The sequence below is a fragment of the Engystomops pustulosus genome, chromosome 4 (assembly GCF_040894005.1).
Source record: "Engystomops pustulosus chromosome 4, aEngPut4.maternal, whole genome shotgun sequence".
Taxonomy (NCBI): domain Eukaryota; kingdom Metazoa; phylum Chordata; class Amphibia; order Anura; family Leptodactylidae; genus Engystomops; species Engystomops pustulosus.
Window position 1 is genome coordinate 15,955,771 of NC_092414.1, and position 17,139 is coordinate 15,972,909.

A 17,139-nucleotide genomic window follows, 5' to 3' on the forward strand; every position below is an offset into this window, starting at 1 on the left:
GAGCCCCCATCTATTCTGCAGGAAACCCCCATCTATACTGCAGGGAGCCCCCATCTATACTGCGGGGAGCCCCCATCTATACTGCAGGGAGCCCCCATCTATGCTGCAGGGAGCCCCATCTATACTGCAGGGAGCCCCATCTATACTGCTGGGAGCCTCCATCTATTCTGCGGGGAGCCCCCATCTATACTGCAGGGAGCCCCCATCTATACTGCAGGGAGCCCCATCTATTCTGCGGGGAGCCCCCATCTATACTGCTGGGAGCCCCCATCTATACTGCAGGGAGCCCCATCTATATTGCAGGGAGCCTCCATCTATACTGCGGGGAGCCCCTATCTATACTGCAGGGAGCCTCCATCTATTCTGCAGGGAGCCCCCATCTATACTGCTGGGAGCCCCCATCTATACTGCAGGGAGCCCCCATCTATACTGCAGGGAGCCCCCATCTATACTGCGGGGAGCCCTCATCTATACTGCGGGGAGCCCCCATCTATACTGCGTGGAGCCCCCATCTATACTGCGGGGAGCCTCCATCTATACTGCGGGGAGCCCCATCTATACTGCAGGGAGCCCCCATCTATACTGCGGGGAGCCTCCATCTATACTGCAGGGAGCCCCATCTATACTGCGGGGAGCCCCCATCTATACTGCAGGGAGCCCCCATCTATACTGCAGGGAGCCCCATCTATACTGCGTGGAGCCCCCATCTATACTGCTGGGAGCCCCCATCTATACTGCTGGGAGCCCCCATCTATACTGCGGGGAGCCCCCATCTATACTGCGGGGAGCCCCCACCTATACTGCGGGGAGCCTCCATCTATACTGCGGGGAGCCCCCATCTATACTGCGGGGAGCCCCCATCTATACTGCGGGGAGCCCCCATTTATACTGCGGGGAGCCCCCATCTATACTGCGGGGAGCCCCCATCTAAACTGCAGGGAGACCTCATCTATACTGCAGGGAGCCCCATTTATACTGCAGGGAGCCCCCATCTATACTGCAGGGAGCCCCCATCTATACTGCAGGGAGCCCCCATCTATACTGCTGGGAGCCCCCATCTATACTGCAGGGAGCCCCATCTATATTGCAGGGAGCCTCCATCTATACTGCGGGGAGCCCCTATCTATACTGCAGGGAGCCTCCATCTATTCTGCAGGGAGCCCCCATCTATACTGCTGGGAGCCCCCATCTATACTGCAGGGAGCCCCCATCTATACTGCAGGGAGCCCCCATCTATACTGCGGGGAGCCCCCATCTATACTGCGTGGAGACCCCATCTATACTGCGGGGAGCCTCCATCTATACTGCGGGGAGCCCCATCTATACTGCAGGGAGCCCCATCTATACTGCGGGGAGCCCCCATCTATACTGCGGGGAGCCTCCATCTATACTGCAGGGAGCCCCATCTATACTGCGGGGAGCCCCCATCTATACTGCTGGGAGCCCCCATCTATACTGCGGGGAGCCCCCATCTATACTGCGGGGAGCCTCCATCTATACTGCAGGGAGCCCCCATCTATACTGCAGGGAGCCCCATCTATACTGCGTGGAGCCCCCATCTATACTGCTGGGAGCCCCCATCTATACTGCTGGGAGCCCCCATCTATACTGCGGGGAGCCCCCATCTATACTGCGGGGAGCCCCCACCTATACTGCGGGGACCCCCCATCTATACTGCGGGGAGCCCCCATCTATACTGCGGGGAGCCCCCATCTAAACTGCAGGGAGACCTCATCTATACTGCAGGGAGCCCCATCTATACTGCAGGGAGCCCCCATCTATACTGCAGGGAGCCCCCATCTATACTGCAGGGAGCCCCCATCTATACTGCAGGGAGCCCCATCTATACTGCAGGGAGCCCCCATCTATACTGCAGGGAGCCCCCATCTATACTGCAGGGAGCCCCCACCTATACTGCGGGGAGCCCCCATCTATACTGCAGGGAGCCCCCATCTATACTGCAGGGAGCCCCCATCTATACTGCAGGGAGCCCCCACCTATACTGCGGGGAGCCCCCATCTATACTGCGGGGAGCCCCCATCTATACTGCAGGGAGCCCCCATCTATACTGCAGGGAGCCCCCATCTATACTGCAGGGAGCCCCATCTATACTGCAGGGAGCCCCCATCTATACTGCAGGGAGCCCCCATCTATACTGCAGGGAGCCCCCACCTATACTGCGGGGAGCCCCCATCTTTACTGCAGGGAGCCCCCATCTATACTGCAGGGAGCCCCCATCTATACTGTAGGGAGCCCCCACCTATACTGCGGGGAGCCCCCATCTATACTGCAGGGAGACCTCATCTATACTGCAGGGAGCCCCCATCTATTCTGCAGGGAGACCTCATCTATACTGCAGGGAGCCCCCATCTATACTGCAGGGAACCCCCATCTATACTGCGGGGAGCACCCATCTATACTGCAGGGAGCCCCCATCTATACTGCGGGGAGCCCCCATCTATACTGCAGGGAGCACCCATCTATACTGCAGGGAGCCTCCATCTATACTGCAGGGAGCACCCATCTATACTGCAGGGAGCCACCATCTATACTGCAGGGAGCCCCCATCTATACTGCGGGGAGCCCCCATCTATACTGCGGGGAGCCCCCATCTATACTGCAGGGAGCCCCCATCTATACTGCGGGGAGCCCCTATCTATACTGCAGGGAGCCCCCATCTATACTGCGGGGAGCCCCCATCTATACTGCAGGGAGCACCCATCTATACTGCAGGGAGCCACCATCTATACTGCAGGGAGCCCCCATCTATACTGCGGGGAGCACCCATCTATACAGTAGGGCAGTGATGGTGAACCTCTTAGAGACCGAGTGCCCAAACTACAACCAAAACCCACTTATTTACCCTGATGTGCCAACGTTTCATTTTAAACAGTAACTTACTGCTACCTGTTCTTCCACTTCTCTAATTGTATCGCCCCCCTGAGGCCACCAATACAGTTGAAAGAAGAAGGGCAAATTCAGACTATTTTTGTAGCTTCTCTCCAGGGTCTCTCTGTTTAGGAAGAATGGTGGGTCCAGCAGGATGACCTCCAAAGATAATGAAGTTCTATCAAAACCTTCTCACTTTCCAAGCAGTCAATGAAGTGTCGCCTCAAAATAGTGTAGGACTGCAGGAAGATTTAATGGATTTGGTCCTGTTTGGTGAACTCTCTCCTGGGATGATGGCCCGAGTGCTCACAGAAAGGGCTCTAAATGCCACCTCTGGCACCCGTGCCATAGGTTCGCCATCACTGCAGTAGGGGAACCCAAATCCATGGAAGCCCCCATCTATACTGCAGAGAGCCCCCATCTATACTGCAGGGAGCCCCCATCTATACTGCAGAGAGCCCCCATCTATACTGCAGAGAGCCCCCATCTATACTGCAGGGAGCCTCCATCTATACTGCAGGGAGCCCCCATCTATTCTGCTGGGAACCCCCATCCATTCTGTGGGTAGCCCCCAACTATAGTGTGGGGAACCCCCATATATACTGCAGGGAGCCCCCAGTGATGTCACAGTACAGGGATAATACAAACAGTGATGTCACAGTACAGAGATAATACACACAGTGATGTCACAGTACAGAGATAATACACACAGTGATGTCACAGTACAGAGATAATACACACAGCGATGTCACAGTACAGAGATAATACACACAGTGATGTCACAGTACAGGAATAATACACACAGTGATGTCACAGTACAGGGATAATACAAACAGTGATGTCACAGTACAGGGATAATACACACAGTGATGTCACAGTACAAGGATAATACACACAGTGATGTCACAGTACAGGGATAATACACACAGTGATGTCACAGTACAAGGGATAATACACACAGTGATGTCACAGTACAGGATAATACACAGTGATGTCACAGTACGGGGATGATACAAACAGTGATGTCACAGTACAGGATAATACACACAGTGATGTCACAGTACAGAGATAATACACACAGTGATGTCACAGTACAGGGATAATACACACAGTGATGTCACAGTACAAGGGATAATACACACAGTGATGTCACAGTACAGGATAATACCCGCGGTGATGTCACAGTACAGGGATAATACACACAGTGATGTCACAGTACAGGGATACTACACACAGTGATGTCACAGTACAGGGATAATAAACACACTGATGTCACAGTACAGGGATAATACACACAGTGATGTCACAGTACAGGGATAATGCACACAGTGATGTCACAGTACAGGGATAATAAACACACTGATGTCACAGTACAGGGATAATACACACAGTGATGTCACAGTACAGGGTTAATACACACAGTGATGTCACAGTACAGGGATAATACACACAGATAATACACACAGATAATACACACAATGATGTCACAGTACAGGGATAATACACACAGTGATGTCACAGTACAGGGAGAATACACACAGTGATGTCACAGTACAGGGATAATACACACAGTGATGTCACAGTACAGGGTTAATACACACAGTGATGTCACAGTACAGGGATAATACACACAGTGATGTCACAGTACAGGGATAATACACACAGTGATGTCACAGTACAGGAATAATACACACAGTGATGTCACAGTACAGGGATAATACAAACAGTGATGTCACAGTACAGGGATAATACACACAGTGATGTCACAGTACAAGGATAATACACACAGTGATGTCACAGTACAGAGATAATACACACAGTGATGTCACAGTACAGGATAATACACAGTGATGTCACAGTACGGGGATGATACAGACAGTGATGTCACAGTACAGGATAATACACACAGTGATGTCACAGTACAGAGATAATACACACAGTGATGTCACAGTACAGGCATAATACACACAGTGATGTCACAGTACAAGGGATAATACACACAGTGATGTCACAGTACAGGATAATACCCGCGGTGATGTCACAGTACAGGGATAATACACACAGTGATGTCACAGTACAGGGATAATACACACAGTGATGTCACAGTACAGGGATACTACACACAGTGATGTCACAGTACAGGGATAATAAACACACTGATGTCACAGTACAGGGATAATACACACAGTGATGTCACAGTACAGGGATAATACACACAGTGATGTCACAGTACAGGGAGAATACACACAGTGATGTCACAGTACAGAGATAATACACAGAGTGATGTCACAGTACAGGGATAATACACAGAGTGATGTCACAGTACAGGAATAATACACACAGTGATGTCACAGTACAGAGATAATACACACAGTAATGTCACAGTACAGGGATAATACACGCAGTGATGTCACAGTACAGGGATAATACACACAGTGATGTCACAGTACAGGGATAATACACACAGTGATGTCACAGTACAGGGATAATACACACAGCGATGTCACAGTACAGGGATAATACACACAGTGATGTCACAGTACAGGGATAATACACACAGTGATGTCACAGTACAGGGGATAATACACACAGTGATGTCACAGTACAGGGATAATACACAGTAATGTCACAGTACAGGGATAATACACACAGTGATGTCACAGTACAGAGATAATACACACAGTGATGTCACAGTACAGATATGAGAAGGGGGCTGCGGTGTCCTGTATTACTTTCCTCCTTCCCTCAGATGTTTTTCTTTGTATTCGGCCAATTTTAACCCTTCGCCTGTGACATGAGGCGGCAGCTGATGTCTGTCCCTGGCTGGGTGTCCTCACTTCACTGTTCTGCACTTGTCTCGGGTCCAAGCATCGAGCTCCGGCCCCGGGACAGCTGGAATGAAAAGTGGGAAAGTATTCGGAACATCCCCCCCCCCCCCTTCTCCCGGCCGGTGAGGGTGGTAGCTGTATCCCTGTCACCCTATTGTCATCACCCACCACCTCTTCTTCTTCTTCTTCTTGTGTTTTTGTGAGGCTCCAGTAGGCGGACTGTGGTGTCCCCGGGCCCAATGGCAGTGCAGCGGCTGATGAAAGGCAGAGGGAGACATGAGGGGGTCCTACCATCATCACACAGATCCCAGGGCTGAGACATGACACAGTCCCAGCAGCTTCAGCCAAACCCTGCAGGACCTTACTGACAGCACAGAACCTGGACCGGACCCGGGGAGGGGGGTCCATACACTGGAATTAATAAGGATCTATTATTTCTCTTCCTATGAGAGGACGACAGTCATGATTCTGCTCACATCTCGCAGTGTATTACTCTCACTTCACTACCCCCAGATCTTCCTCATCCTCACCAGCGGCAGTTACCTGTAAGTTTTCCAAATTTTCCAAAAAATTTTTTTTTTTTTTAATGTAACTGAAAAAGTTGCAGGTTGCCCTTAGACCTCAGAGTAAAACCAGAAGGGGGCGCTCTGCCATGGGTGACAAATTCACTGGTGGGGGGTGGGGGTGCAAAAAAGTATCCAACTTCCGACAAAAAGTTTCACGTGGTGATCAAAATTAAAAAATGGTCACTTTTGCACATTTACAAAAAAAATTTAGGATTGTTTTGCAAAATTTTCCATAATTCAAATCGAAACACTAAAATGAGGTAGGATTAGTATTAACTATTTCTAATTAAATTTACAGAAACGAGTCATTTTTTTCCTTTAAAATTACAATTATTCTAATTAAAGGTTTATAAATATTTTGTTTTTTCGGGGTGTCTCTAGGGGTCTGCAAAGATATTTTAAGATGTTGTCAACACTTTTATATGTCACTGATATATCCTTAAATTATTGCAAGAAAAAAAAAATGTATATATATCTTGATTTTTTACAAATATTTTATTTATTAGTTATCTTTTTGTTTCTAAATTTATATTGTTTTTTTTAAATGAATTTATTTTATGGTATATAGTGAGATAGTGTTTTCATTCATGATATCTCTGTATCTGGAGAGCAGCTTGTTCTGCGGTTGTGGTTTATATTACCTGGGTTTTATTTCATTATAGATGTTTTTTTATTGTTGTTATTTCATTGATCTGTTTTTGTTGCTATTTTATTTAACCTGCGATTATTCTGTTTGCTTCAGATCTTTATTTATTTCATAATTTCCTCTTCCTTTTTTTTTTTTACTTTTTTTGTTTTATCTATAATTTTTTTTACATTCTTTTGGTTTTTTTGGTAATTTCGGGAGTGATAAGCTGGATATTAGATGTTCTCCTGGTGATTAGTAATGGTGTGATCCTGGGGTGATGCAGAAACACGACTTATCATATGTTATTATGTCATTTTATTCGGGTTTATAGTCGCTGTGTATGTAATGTGACTGGAGTTTTAGAATCTCATCTCTATCTATCTGTCTCATATCTATAAATGTATCTATTTATTATCTATCTATTTCTCTGTCTTTCTGTCTATCACATATTGATCTATTTCTATCTCATATCTAACTATTTTTCTATCAACGAACCAACCATCTATCTATTATCTGTCTATCTTCTATCTATCTCATATCTATCTATCTATCTATCTATCTCATATCTATCTATCTATCTATCTATCTCATATCTATCTATCTATCTCATATCTATCTATCTATCTATCTATCTCATATCTATCTATCTATCTATCTATCTATCTCATATCTATCTATCTATCTATCTCATATCTATCTATCTATCTATCTCATATCTATCTATCTATCTATCTATCTCATATCTATCTATTATCTGTCTATCTTCTATCTATCTCATATCTATCTATCTATCTATCTATCTCATATCTATCTATCTCTTATCTATCTATCTATCTATCTCATATCTATCTATCTATCTCATATCTATATATCTATATATCTTTCTATCTGTCTATCTCATATCTATCTCATATCTATATATCTTTCTATCTATCTATCTATCTATCTATCTATCTCATATCTATCTCCTATCTATCTATCTATCTATCTATCTATCTCATATCTATCTATCTATCTATCTATCTATCTATCTCATATCTATCTATCTATCTATCTATCTATCTATCTATCTCATGTCTATCTATCTATCTATCTCATATCTATCTATCTATCTATCTGTCTATCTCATATCTATCTCATATCTATCTATCTATCTATCTATCTCATATCTATCTATCTATCTATCTATCTATCCATCTCATATCTATCTATCTCTTATCTATCTATCTATCTATCTATCTATCTCATATCTATCTATCTCATATCTATCTATCTATCTATCTATCTATCTCATATCTACCTATCTATCTATCTATCTATCTATCTATCTATCTCCTATCTATCTATCTATCTATCTATCTATCTATCTATCTATCCATCTCATATCTATCTATCTCTTATCTATCTATCTATCTATCTATCTCATATCTATCTATCTCATATCTATCTATCTCATATCTATCTATCTATCTATCTATCTATCTATCTATCTATCTATCTCATATCTATCTATCTATCTATCTATCTCATATCTATCTATCTATCTATCTCATATCTATCTATCTATCTCATATCTATCTATCTATCTATCTATCTATCTATCTATCTCATATCTATCTATCTTGTATGAGGAGCGTGGTCCTGTGTTTCCCTGTGCCTGTGGGTTACATATCTGTCTATCTTTCTTCTACCTATCTCATATCTACATGAACATGTCACTGGGGCGGCAAATTTATTGTCTTTGTTAAAAAATGTTAAGATTTGTTGATGTGCAGAAGTCGTTGCTCTCTGTTGTGTCCTCTTCATATAGATTTTGACTTCCGACAAGAATTAGGTAGACTTTTCCATCTGCCATTATCAGATGTCAATTGTTGGACACATTTCATGCTTTGGTTGTGTTGTGGTTGATATTTGGCCATCAGGTCTGGACTTCACTATTGTTCATCTTCTGTTCATTGAACAGAAAATTATAGAGTTTACACTTTCAGAGTATTGGGATTCTGGCTCGGTTGAGTTGACTTTGTCCACGTGTATGGATATTCGTATATATATATATACCCTTAGGAATACATTACCCCTTACTGAACCTCCATAAGCCACCAATTTCAGAGCCACCAATTTCATGGTATGTCAGGAAGGCACATTGAATCACGTGTGGTGAGAGGGTTCTCTACGTACGTTTTTAGGGGAAAAAACAAGACCCCCACGATGACCCAAAAAACATCTAAAGGGGCTTTCTGGGCACAAGATTGACGACCTATCCTTGAGATACACCTTATCGATATCAGATTGGTGAGGGTTTGGTACTTGGCAAACCACCACCGATGAGAACAGATAATGGAAGAGGAAGCTGATGGCTCCACTCCCTATTTAGTGGTCAGACCAGGTTACTACAGATCAGCTTCTTGTTCCCTACCCTGTTGGTTAGTAAATATTTTTATCTTGAAAACTCCTTTTAGGCATCATAATATGGAAAGTTAAGGACTGGGTCCATAACTGCCCAATTATTGCCCTAGTTCTTCCATACGTGACCAGCTGTGACCCAACTCTATGTGAAATCCCAGGTTTTTGTTGGGACCCTTGTCCCATAAGACTAGAGATGAGTGGACCCGATATTTTGTGTTTGATTTGGACCAACGCGACCCAGACGTGCCTATGGTTGGCCAGGGGGGCACTTGTGGCCAATCACATCCCCCCCCCTTCTCCCGGCCGGTGAGGGTGGTAGCTGTATCCCTGTCACCCTATTGTCATCACCCACTATTGTCATCACCCAGTTGCTAGGTGTGTTAATTTCCCGAATAGGCCATTTGTCCGCCAATCTACCAATCCAGTTCAGGCCGAACCCCAAACATCGGAATCTCTTCATATGGACCAATAACCACGGAGTAAAATTGAATCGATTGGGTATTTTTGAAAAGAAATGTACTAGATGTGCACAAGAGATTTTTTAGGTCACCCTCTCTGTGCTATGGATTGCCTTGGCTCGGCTCTAGAAAAACAACATCAAATATTTGGAATATTTTTTTTTTTTTTTTTACATAAATGCAGCCATATTTTCATAAAACCGTATAGGAAATTACTATCCTGAAAAAATTTTGCTCCCTATAAATAGTTCTGATCTTGAAACAAAAGTTTTTGACCACATACCAGATGCTGAGATGCTCGTGGTTACCCGGACTGTGTGACATAATTATAACGTTTCATTGCCGGGGCTGGAATCGTTACAATACCAGAACACAGTTGCAGAAGGAATTACAAGTGAACGATTGCAGAAACCGATGGATGAATTATTTTTTTTTTCCGTCAAACTCAAGGACATTTTACAGTAACAATCCAGTCAAAAGGCAAAACCGGTATCACCTTGTGCTCCTTCCATGGGCCGATCCTGGAATCCGTGTATCAGTATGATAACAAGTTTTGGGAAACAAAATTTCCCACGCTAGTAATTTGCCACGCCCCCGCCTCCGCCCCGGTTTTAGATTTGGATATGAAAGTTTTTGGGTCCACAGAGAAGAAAAATGGACACCCAACAGTTATGGGGTTCAAGATAACCTCAGTTTTGTGGAACCAGGGAGAAGAAGTACTGTATGTAGAACCTGGATCCTGTCTACTCCTTAGTTTGACGATGCACCGTTACTCTTCTCCACTTGGTCTTCTTACTTCAAGGTAGAGCTGAAATTTCCAACACTAGCCAAAAAGAAAGAGAACTCAACTAACATGAGTAGTATAAGAGCCACATGGCACCAAGGGACAGAACTTTTCATTGGGTGGGGGATCCAAAACATAGATCTGCATGGGTTCCCCAAAATGTAAAATCCACCCCTGGATGACAGTATCATGTTAACATTAAGTCAATGTTGACATCTATGACTTGTTTTGGTGGATCTATCTCATCCATGGATAAAATGGTCTTCAATGGACAGTTAGGTGTTCATGAAAACCCCCTGTGCCTAAGCAGGGGTGGCCAAAACCGTCAAACTGCACTCACCCCGTGGTGGTGCCCATTTCCCGATGTTTCTTTTGGTCTTCAATGGTTTACCCAACCTGATGTGCTGGAAGGTTACGGGAGCCATTTTGGCTAATCGGTGGACTTACCTGACCACTGGATGTCATCTGTAATAGTGATGCCCTGTTGTCTGTCACATAAACCAGGGGGTCACGTGACACACATTGGCCACTCTGTAGTCTCCTCACACCATGGTTGTCACACTCTAAAAACCCCTTTAACTCCAAAAGAGGTTATTTTAAAGAGATGGCACCTTTAAACTGAACCTTCCTTGTTGTGTGGAATACTGTAGTTTTAGGAAATTAGGAGGTTCAGTCAAATTCACAGTTCGCAGATCATTATTCATGCATTGTAAGAAGGTGTCACCACCAGGCTCTGTAGAGACACCAAACCCAAAGGGCCATAGTTATCTGGGAATCTGAACATGGTGGTTCATGGTGGCCAACGAAGGGCTTGCATTTGTAATGGGCAGCCCTGGTAATGCAGAAGGTCTTGACGACTATGCCATAGTCATCGAAAAATGGAAGAAGGACAACTTTTTAGTCTTCAGGCCTCTTGCGTCTTGCCTTTGGTTATTGTTGTCCTTCTCATTGTTGGGTTCTTCTGTCTCTTTAGCTTCTTATTATATGTGTATGATATACATTTTGATATAAGATTATTTCACTGGTCAAACCTTCTATCCAATGATAACCAATGAAAGATCCAGAACAAGCTCCACCATAAAATTCAGCTATGGTCCCGGGTGACCCAGGACTTATGTGCCTTTATCTAGTCCCATGGATAATGGTCAGAAAAAATTAGCTAAGGAGAAACCCAATCAAATATAAAGAGTATTGAAGTTATTGTCATTGCCAACTTTTCTGGAACCATCCAGGAGGTTTCTCGAAAAGTTGACCTCCTGGAATGAGATCAATTCATATCCATATTCAATATGGCACCTTCTTCTCCTACACTTGTTCAAGGCCTCCATATGATCAAGTAATGGGACTCTGCATGGTCTCAATGCCAGTTGAGTTTGACGAGTTTGATGCCTCCACCAAGCTTGTCCATCAATCTTCTCCCACTCCTGGCCAGGTCCTGGTCTTTTTTTTTTACCATTTGTAAATCTGTGGCCACTCTTTTTGTTGTCTGTTTTTCTTTTCTCTGGTTATTTTTACAGTGTGGAGCTTATGAAAAGGCGTCTAAATAAACAGTAGTTATTACAGCATAGCTAATGTGTGATCTTTGTGAGGGTAAATATGCAAGCAGAAGACTCAACCGACAAGACGGTGTTACGTGTTCCCACTGAATTACTGAATGTACATCATGGATTTTTTGGCTTTGATCTTCAGTTTAACTTGGACTTTAAAAAAATTGGGCAAACAAGGGTGGTAGAGATATCTTTTATGGTGATAGCCAATAGCTGTTATGGTGGCCCGGCCTACCTCCAACAGGACCCTCTTTGGATTTTCGGCCAACAACTGGCTAGGCAATTTCCCCCAATAAGTTCTAAACCTCGAACCATTTTATTATTTTTTTCTCTGTCTGCAACTACACAAGGGTGATGGTCTTCTACCAGAAGGGCCATCTCCTCATCGGTAACCCCCAACCATGAATGGTCACTTTGAGTAGAATTTCGAAAAAAAATCACGATTTGGGCCAGGATGAGACAAATTTGCAACTTTTTTTTCTATGAGACCAAAAAAATTCTCCTCTACACCATCATTCGGGATATGTCTCCAATATATATCTCCAGTAAACCAGTTCAACAGAAAGTGGCCAAATTTTCAGGGATTCCCTCTTGATTTTTTCCATTGACCCACATTAGGAGCTGAATGATCAAGCCCAATTTCCTTCCAGGACTAATTAGCGGGTTTGTATTCAGATTGTTGGAGGTCGTCACACTTTGAAAGGTTTTTTTTTTTTTAACCCAAAACTAATTCCGTCCCATGACAGCTTTAAAATGCAAAACTTTTTTTTTTTTTTTCCCGAATTCGATCCATGATTTGTTCGGGAATGTTCGTCCCATAATAAGCGCCATTGTGCCACATCACAGCGGTGATCTGTCCTCGCCGTCATTAATATGCACGTCGAATTCTCACTGTAAAAAAAAAATGGTTTCATTTGCGTGCCAATGGCACATTGAGAAGTAACTTGGCCAAAAACAAAAGTTACTGGCAGGGGGTGTTCAGACTTCTTGTAGAGAATTAGAGAACTATAGATAATAAGAGGCTCCCTTTTCCGGCTGGGGCTGGCTTCTCTTTCATGGCCCATTCAGTCTTTCTTTGTTGAAGAGGTTCTGCAGCAGCAAGTAGAAATCTAGACAAATGGACTGTGTACAATTTTGCTCAATCTACTCTTTTCAACTGTGTTACATAAACTATTTGTTGAGTGTTTTTTATGCTTTTTTTGTGCCTGAAGTAGGCCGCACACAATGTCAGTAGCACTGCTAGAACACCTAACCGGTTCTTGATAAGAAAAAAGATTTTACGAAAACTTTTTGATGGGTATGAAGGTGTGTAGATATCTCAGGAGCTTTGAATGGAATTCCTGGACTGGAGTATAGCTGTTGGACCTTTATCTTTCTATGGTTTTTGTGCTGATATTTAGGTTACCCAGTTACCTTGTTGGACTGTGGTGGAGCAGCTGAAATTTTTTGAAGAACCACAGGACATTGAGCAGTCCACCTTGATATGAGGGTTTAGCTACAATATATTATTTTTGTTAACCATTTTCTTCAGAAGGTCCCTTCTTATGTGTTCTTCTTCAGGTTTCACATTGGTGAGTTCTGTTGCTGATTGTTCTCTTTTAACTTTTATGACCACAGAAGTGGTCTTGTATGGTCAACAATTGATCCTCCTGAACAGAGTTGTTTATGCATGTCTTCTCCATGGGGTGATCAAATTCCTCCCGAAATGGTTTACCTTAAAATAGAAAGATTGGGAATGTTTAAATTCAACACGTCTTACCTTATTTACCACACATTGGCCAATAATCAAAGAATGGGGATACACTTCCTCCTAGGAGAATAAAGTATAAAGCTTTTTGCTGTGACCATAGAGTCTTGTTGACCATAGAGTTTTGTCGACCATAGAGTTTTGTCGACCATAGAGTTTTGTCGACCATATAGTCTTGTCGACCGTAGAGTCTTGTCGACCGTAGAGTCTTGTCGACCGTAGAGTCTTGTCGACCGTAGAGTCTTGTTGACCGTAGAGTCTTGTTGACCATAGAGTCTTGTTGACCATAGAGTCTTGTCAACCATAGAGTCTTGTTGACCATAGAGTTTTGTTGACCGTAGAGTCTTGCTTTATTCAGAAGGTCCCTTCTTATGTGTCTCTCTTAAGGATTCACATTGGTGAGTTCTTGGTTTTCATCTTCTATTTTGTTGCTTATTGTCCTCTTCAACTTTTTTTTACCCCAATAGTGATCATGCAATTTAGACAGTTTGTATGACCAACAATTGTTCCTCCTGAACACACCTGCTTAGACAAGTATGCATGTCCTCTCTGAATGGAGAGAGAAGTAAGCTGTGGTAAGATTCCTCCAGAAATGGCTTACCTATTTTTAATATGGAAAGATTGGGCATGTTCACACTCAACATGCTTTACCTTATTTACCCCTCATTTGTAAAAAAAAATCAGAGAATGAAGATACCAACTACACTTCCTCCGAGGAGAATAAAGTATTAAGCTTCTTATTGTTGACCATAGAGTCTTATTGACCGTAGAATCTTGTTTTCTTCAGAAGGTCCTTCTCCAGGTTTCATATTGGTTCTTGGTTTCCTATCTTGTTGCTGATTGTCTTCCTCAACTTTTTTTTTACCCTAAAAGTGGTCATACAATTTAGACAGTTTGTATGACCAACAATTGTTCCTCCTGAACACACTTAGACAACTATGCATGTCTTCTCCGTAGGGAGAAAGAAGTAAGCCAAGTCCAGATTCCTCCAGAAATGGCTTACCGATCCTTAAAAACTGAAAGATTGGACATGTTTAAATTCAACATGCCAGACCTCATTTGCCATAGAATGGAGATACCACCTACACTTCCTCCCAGGCGAATAAAGTATCAAGCTTCTTGCCGTATTTATAGTCAGTGACAGCTTACCATAACCTAAAGTGATCAGACACCAATGACAGGGTTAGGACTACTAATAGATCATTTAGTGATGGAAATTGCCGAGTGCCGCGCTCCCCAGATCTCCGTCAGCTCCATAGAGATTAATGGAGCAGAGCGATCATGCATGGCCGTCTGCTCCATTACGGAGCGAAGAGGGGTCTGACGGAGGTAAGTGTGATCCCATCGGACCCCTCGTTTTCGTGATCTCTGGGGGTCTCATCACTGAGAGCCCCACCGATCAGCAACTTAGGCCCTTTCCTGTGGATAGGGCCTAACTTATTTTCGTGGGAAAACCGCTTTAAGTCAATATACTGACCTGCTAATGCTCTTTGTAGGTGTTCTTTTCTCCTCAGGGGCTGGGTCTCTATGCTAAATAGGGGAATGTCTACACCTTTGCTCTGTATGTTATGAATGAATACTTGTTTTTTTTTAGTAAAACAGGGACTAATCTGTGATGGAATAAGTGATGGAATAAGTGCTACACCCATTGTTCAAAATACAAACTTGCTCAGCGGCTTTGTATATATTTTCCATACCTCAGGGGCCGGATCTCTACAATATGTAGAATAAGTTTTTGACTATTCTTTGGCTTCTTCTTAATAGGACTTTTCCTCAGTTGTCTTCACTATGACACACCTGTACTACAATGGTCAGGGACAATACTTTGTAATAGCGCCTCCACAGGAGAAATGAAGCATTACACAGTTCAGAAAAAACAGCAGACAGTCCATTCAAGGCAAGGACCTGCTGCCACTCTCTGTATGTGCTTTCTGCTTCTAGTTTAGTACAAAACTTTGGGGCTCATTTACTAAGGGTCCGGACGCCGCTCTTTTGTCGGGTTTCCCGAATATTTCCGTTTTGCGCCGAATTGTGGCATTTTGGCCCACGTGATCGGATTTTGCCGCATCGGCACTGGCTTGCACGCGACAGAAATCAGGGGGCGGGTCGTCGGACAACCTGACGGATTCGGACAAACCGCGGAATTTAAAAAAGGATTTGTGTCGCAAGCACTTACATGCACCGGGAAGAAGCAGGTGAACTCCGGTGGACCTCGGCGCAGCAGCGACACATGCAGGAACTCGGACGCACGATGTTAGTGACTCGCGCCAGACCCGAATCCTCGTCGGACAATGCACCGTGGGATCGCGACGGGACCGGGTAAGTAAATCTGCCCCAATGTTCTACAGAGAGATTGACCCCAACCATGGGGCCGCATCCTAAGACACCTGGTCCCCAGGCCTTGACCGAAGAACCTTGTAAAATTAAACAATCAGATACGCAACTTTTTTGGGGTTAGCCGATCCCTCGTTATACAAAAAAAGGTTGTAGACCACTGCTAAAGAGGAACAAAAAAAAGGTAAATTTTTTTTTTCGTCCGGAAAGTTAAAAAGAAACAGAAGTACTTGAATAACCGCAGTCGCTTCTATAGACCGAAATAGTTAAGCCAGAAATGAAGGAACAAGATACGGTTTGAAGAAAATGTTGGTTATTCTGCTTACTTTGTGTAGGATTCAGAAACCACACCAGTCTTCTTTTCTTTTTGGGCAGCTGAAGAAGAGACTCTTGTGGTTTCGAATCTCATTGATACTTCAAGTGCGGCTCTGCTCATGCAGTGTAATTATAGACATCTCGCCCTAGGATTCCCATGCATTCTTAGGACGGGGATACAATTGTTCTTTGCATTGCTAAAACAAATCTCCTTCTCCTTTTGATGATCCGCTGAGGTTATTCAGCCGAGGCTGACTGATGCAAATTGGTGTAAAAATCCACATTTCAAGCCCCGTTGGTTTTTTCGCTAGCGTCAGTGTCGATTATTTTGCAGTGTTTACTTTAGTAACCAAAGTCTGAGGAGAAGAATGACTTTTTTTTAAATTTTTTTACCAGATTTCATTGGACGTATTGGAACATTTACTAGTTTCTTCCTATTTCAAGGTCCTCTTTGGTTTTGTGGTTGGGGTGTTGTGTGTTAAAGGGGATGTCCAGAGTAGAAAAGCTCAAAATTCATATATCTGAGTTCTAAGCTAATATAGATGAGACCTCTGGTTCTGCTTTTACATGCACCACTTAAAAAAAAGGTAAACTCCGTCGGACCTGAGCGGGGAAGCGACACATGCAGGATATCGGG

General features: G+C 43.6%; 1 protein-coding gene across 2 annotated transcripts in view; it reads left to right on the plus strand.

Moving 5' to 3' along the window:
* WNT7B (Wnt family member 7B) overlaps nt 1–17,139 on the plus strand; it is a 102,172-nt gene that overhangs the window by 24,792 nt on the left and 60,241 nt on the right. Inside the window, exon 1 of one of the 2 annotated variants that reach the window (XM_072145301.1) lies at nt 5,906–6,262. The exons of the other annotated variant lie outside the window; for it this stretch is intronic. Within the exon in view, the coding sequence (XP_072001402.1) occupies nt 6,180–6,262 (83 nt within the window). The 5' untranslated portion in view covers nt 5,906–6,179. Of the gene's footprint in view, nt 1–5,905; nt 6,263–17,139 lie in introns of those variants that run through there. 2 annotated transcript variants of the gene reach the window in all.